The sequence below is a fragment of the Triticum aestivum genome, chromosome 5B, assembly GCF_018294505.1.
Source record: "Triticum aestivum cultivar Chinese Spring chromosome 5B, IWGSC CS RefSeq v2.1, whole genome shotgun sequence".
Taxonomy (NCBI): Eukaryota; Viridiplantae; Streptophyta; class Magnoliopsida; order Poales; family Poaceae; genus Triticum; species Triticum aestivum.
The window spans coordinates 80,649,633-80,654,957 of record NC_057807.1 but is presented as its reverse complement, the minus strand read 5'-3'; the positions used below and the strand labels follow the sequence as shown (position 1 = coordinate 80,654,957).

At 45.8% G+C, this 5,325-nt stretch overlaps 1 protein-coding gene across 1 annotated transcript; it reads left to right on the top strand.

The window, feature by feature from the left end:
• Window positions 1–3,100: 3,100 nt before the first annotated feature.
• Window positions 3,101–4,629, top strand: LOC123115732 (cinnamoyl-CoA reductase 1). Its single transcript, XM_044536832.1, has 4 exons — window positions 3,101–3,340; window positions 3,423–3,580; window positions 3,667–3,855; window positions 3,963–4,629. Exons 1-4 carry the CDS (start codon window positions 3,187–3,189, stop codon window positions 4,479–4,481), a joined length of 1,020 nt encoding a protein of 339 aa, XP_044392767.1. The 5' UTR covers window positions 3,101–3,186; the 3' UTR covers window positions 4,482–4,629.
• Window positions 4,630–5,325: the final 696 nt, after the last annotated feature.

Genomic DNA, 5,325 nt, shown 5'->3' with positions numbered 1-5,325 from the left:
AAGTCTTGCTGCCAACATTTTTGCAATCACCTTATAGACCACATTACATAGACTAATAGGTCTAAATTGTGTAACTTTTTCTAGTGTCTCAACCTTAGGAATAAGCACTATTGTGGTAGTATTCCAGCCTTCGGGGATCACCCCACTGTTAACAGCCTCCAAAACTTCTTTCACAAGATCATCACCTACAACGTGCCAGAATATTTAATTAAAAAAATGCGTGTAGGCCATCCGGACCATGGGCTTTGAGATCCCCTATACTAAACAGTGCCTTCTTTACCTCTTCTTCCGTATAGGGAGCGAGCAAACTTTCATTCAAATATGCAGTTACCCTTGGCTTAACTTTGTCAAGGGCATCAAGATTAGAGGCATGTACTTCTGCTGAAAACGATGCTGGAAATAACTATCAATCAACAGTTTCATCGCCTCATTGTCTTCCTTCCATTCACCATTCTCATCCATTAAACGAGGGATGAAATTCAGTTTCTTCCTAGCTGTAGCAAAATTGTTAAAGAGGTTTGTGTTTCAGCCTCCATATTTAAGCCAATTCGCCCTGGCTACACCAGTCTCTGCTCCATGCTGCACAAGAATATTTAATTTTCAAGTACTAGATAGGTTGGAACTTAATTTTTTTTCTTTTTTTGGGTCTTTTTAATTCTTTAACCAGTGATTCTCCCATGCTCTTTAGTTGGACTCGTGGAAGAACATGAAGAAAAAGGATTACACCCATATCAAGTCTGTTCTCGACAGTGCTACCTTAAGCTATGGCCTACGGGATGGAGAGATCACGCTCAAGAAGACAACGAACCATGCGCCCACCTTCAGTCATAAGACCGACTTTTGCTGCATCCAGCAACCGTGTGGTACTCTCAGTGATGGATTTTATGTCCTCCACCACATGCTGGAGTACAGACAGGGTCACCAGAACCTTTGCATGTCACCTAGATCCAGCGATGCCAATATTCTGCAATGGGCAAAGAAACAAGGAGATGTCTCGGATCATCGACTCTGAGCTGAGTCCTAGCACATCCAGTGTGAACTTGCCCAAATCATCATGAAGGAGGTCCTCGAAAATACAGGGATGTTCTACGAAGAAGGGCAAATGTCGCGGGAAGACGTCCGAACACGTGTAGCCGCTCAGCGTCTCGACTTGAAGCCTTTCACTACGCTCGGGGACTATCTCCCTGATTTGGATGGATGTCACGACATGTTGGAGTGATTGATGATATATGACAATGTGTCCGTTTAGTCCATACTTTCTCTATGACGAAAGTTTGAGTTATGCACGACGAAACTTTGTGATTTAATTAAACCGTCCTCCTAACTAGCAAAGATCACTCTAGTTAGGGCATTTTTGGTACGATGAACTTTGTTATTTATGCTTATGATATGCTGCTTCTATTTTTGCCAACTATGTCTCTCTCTGTTGCTCAACTATATATGTTGCATATTATCGACTCATGTGACGATGCAGGTACATAGATCATCAATGGCGAAGAAGTGCTATGCCAGGAGTATACGACGAGTGGCATGAGTGTTAGGCCCAGGTGTACAGGTTTCCGAGCGACAACCAGAGAGGGTTTGATAGCAGAGCCGAAGCGTAAAATAGTTAGTTTAGGTTCTCGCTAGTGCGAGAGAGGGATCCGGACCGGCGCCTCAAGAAGTATTACGTTATGTATGATGAGACATGTCAGTTAACTTGTATCGCTATATCGTGATTATGATGTGATGACATAATTTGGGTTGGATGATATGATGAGATTATTATGTGTATAATATGATGAGCATATTGTATGTTTATTAGCATACTGTATAAAATCTGTAAAAAAACATCGCAAATATGTACCCCAAAAAAAGTGAAAATATAGTAGTAGCGCTCTTTAGCGCTGGACAGGAAAACGCTACTGCTAAGTAGGTATAGCAGTAGCGCTGATCAAAACGCGCTACTGCTAAACTTTAGCTGCAACGCCGTATCAGTAGCGCGGGACCCCATGCTACTGCTAGGCTTTTCCCTAGTAGTGAATAGTTAATGGTGTTTCTGAAACAAAGTTCTCGCTGCAAAAAGGGATCATACACAAAGATGCTTTCCAATGTCATCAATAATCATCGATGTGTTTCTAAAACAAAACTTTTGTTGCAATAGTCAATGTTGTTTCTAAAACAATACCCTTATTGCAAAGAGGAATTTACGCTGAGCAACCAAGATCGGACGGCTCACGAGGCGGCACATCTTTTAAAAAGATCTGCCAACCGACGCGTAGCAGGCCCCTTCTCCCCCTACTGGTCTTGTTTCTTCTTTCTTTCTTTTTTTTTTTGGTATTTGTACTCTGTTTACGTCAAGTGGATGATGCGAACACGGAGGCAACGTGCATGCGATCCACCAGACGGAATCCTTTTCTCTCATCGACGTGATACACATCACCACAGTCTCTGCTCCGTGTTGCACAAGAATATTTAATTTTCAAGTAATATATTGGTTGGAAATTAATTATTTTTTCTTTCTATTTCTTGGTACTTTTACTCCTGTTTAAGGCAAGTGGATGATGCGGATGCAGAGGCAACGTGAATGCGATCCACCAAACGGAATCTTTTTCTCTCCTCGACCTGATACAGAGCACCACACGGCCACACCAGCCTCTGCTCCATGCCGCATAGGAATATTTAATTTTCAAGTAGTATATAGTTAGTTGGAACTTAACTACAATAGTACTACGCGCTTCCGTTCACATTGCAATTTTTTTGTTTAATCCAAGCTTGGTCTGACCGGTCAGCGTATTGTAGAAAATGCTACGAACTTGCAGTGGCATTATAATCAACACATGATACTCGTGTGTGTTAACGAAAATGCTGTATACTGAAAATGGATCATAATCAACACATGGTACACGTGAAGGCAAGATCGATGCTTATTCTACACAGCCCCCATATGTTTTCTTGTGCTGGGAACGGCAGTGCCACAACATTACATTTAACACAGATTTGCAGTTGACCCAAATTAAGCATGTCAAGTGGGATGTGGCTACCAACCGTTGCACACGCCATCCCCGCCCTATATATACCGGCCAAAAGGCGGTTCTCATCATTACACAGCTCAGTTTGGAACTACAGCTTGGAAGTCCACATACATATCCATACTTCTGTTGCCTATAGCACCTTCTAGTTGGCAAACTCTCTGCAGACTGAGACATGGGTTTTGATCGTGCCAACACGGCTAACTGCGTCGCCACTGGCCGCGGACGCACCGTCTGTGTGACCGGCGCCGGCGGTTTCATCGCGTCATGGCTGGTGAAGCTCCTCCTGGAGAAGGGCTACACCGTCCACGGCACGGTCCGGAACCCTGGTGAGTACAATCCAATCCACCCTTCATCATATGCTCTAATCTCCATGCCTGGAGTGTATCTAACTTAGATGTGTGATTCCAGATGACGTGGCAAGGAATGCCCACCTGGGAGCCTTGGAAGGGGCGGCGGAGCGGCTCACCCTCTTCCGGGTGGACCTGCTGGACAAGGAGAGCCTCATCGCTGCATTCCGAGGATGCGAAGGCGTATTCCATACCGCATGCCCCGTCACCGATGACCCGGTAATTTACTTACCCACATAGGTGTACTGCGCTACTGACATCGAATGTACGGTGGCTGACAAAGGTTCATTCATATATGGGTGCAGGAAAAAATGATCGAGCCGGCGGTAAACGGGACGAGAAACGTGATCAACGCCGCGGCGGAGGTGGGCGGCATTCGGCGTGTGGTAATGACGTCGTCGATCGGCTCCGTGTACATGGATCCTCGTCGTAGCACCGATGGGGAGGCCGACGAGACATGTTGGAGTGACCTCGAGTTCTGCAAGAACACAAAGGTCAGCTTAATTAACTCTCGCTCTTATATGTTAGAAGCACCATATAGTACACATGCTAAAAAAAGTACATGTAAAATGGCATGCATCTGACAAGCAAGCATATGCAGAACTGGTACTGCTATGCAAAGACGGTGGCGGAGCAGGCGGCATGGGAGCTCGCCAAGGAGAGGAAGCTTGACCTTGTGGTGATCAACCCGTCTCTAGTGTTGGGCCCTCTACTACAGTCGGCGGTGAACGCCAGCACGTGGCACATCGGCAAGTACCTTGACGGCTCGGTGCAGACGTACACCAACGCAGCACAGGCATACGTGCATGTCCGTGACGTCGCGGACGCGCACGCGCGTGCGTACGAGATGCCTGACGCGCATGGCCGGTACCTCTGCGCGGGGCGCACGCTGCACCGCGCCGAGGTGTGTCGTATCCTCGCCAAGTTCTTCCCGGAGTACCCCGTGCCCATGAGGAGCAAGGAAGGGGCGGGCGAGATGAAGAAGGGGTGCCGGTTCAGCAGCCGGAGGATCATGGAGCTCGGTGTCAGCATCACGCCGGCGAGCCAGTGTGTCTACGACACTGTCACCAGCCTTCAGGACAAGGGCATCTTACCCCGTCGCGACGCTGATATGTCCTGACAACTCCATGGCCATGGGCACCTTGGTCAAGTTAGATGCGTGCCCGTTTGATGATTGCAAGTCGTGGCATTGTATTCCCCATTTCCTCCTTACTTGTTCACCAATTAATTTAAGTGATCTTTATTGAAAAAATATGTCCGAATCTTTACTTTGTCGCCATTAGAACTCAGACCGAGTAGCCGACTTGTGAGTCTTTTTGGCGATTTGCACACCATGCTCATTGGCGGCGCTCTCAAGATCGCGTCGCCTCGGCCATGATACAACATGGAATGTTGTGGTTTGTGCACCTTTGGCGACATGTGCACAATGTTCATTTTTTTGAATTCCGCTTCGGTACAACCCCCTTCACAAAACGTATAAGGGTAGTATGGTCTTTTATGAGAAATATATACCCACCTCCGCATGGGTCTTCTTTTGGGACGTACACATACGTGTTTGCACATCCTGGCCGCCTCCCCTCCGTCATGGGCCGGCCCATGTTACAATTTTCTTTTGCTACACTTTTTTTCCGCTAAAATTCAAAAAGTGGATGCGTACGTGGGATTAGGATTCGAACACAAAACCTCAATGTCCACAGGCCTTCCTGGTAACCAACTGGGAAGCCTACATTTCACGTAACAATGCACTTCTGTTTTCTTACTAGTTTGTTACTGGTTGGTTATTTATATATTTTCCTTTTTTTCGGTTTTAGTTTCTTTTTTTTGGTTTAGTCAAATTCGTGAATTTACAAATCCGTGCACTTTTTTTAATTTTCCTTTTTCTTTTCCAATCTGTCCGAACATTTTTGTTCCAAATTTCATGAAATTTTTGAAAAACTCATGATTTTTAAAAAAAATCATGAGCT

What these genes read in the sequence shown, in the direction of transcription:
- LOC123115732 (XM_044536832.1), top strand. Translation starts at nt 3,187, where the DNA reads ATGGGTTTTGATCGTGCCAACACGGCTAACTGCGTCGCCACTGGCCGC. An exon ending in GCCCCGTCACCGATGACCCG is followed by an intron (nt 3,581 to 3,666) that starts GTAATTTACTTA and finishes ATATGGGTGCAG; the next exon opens with GAAAAAATGATCGAGCCGGC. An exon ending in AGTTCTGCAAGAACACAAAG is followed by an intron (nt 3,856 to 3,962) that starts GTCAGCTTAATT and finishes AAGCATATGCAG; the next exon opens with AACTGGTACTGCTATGCAAA.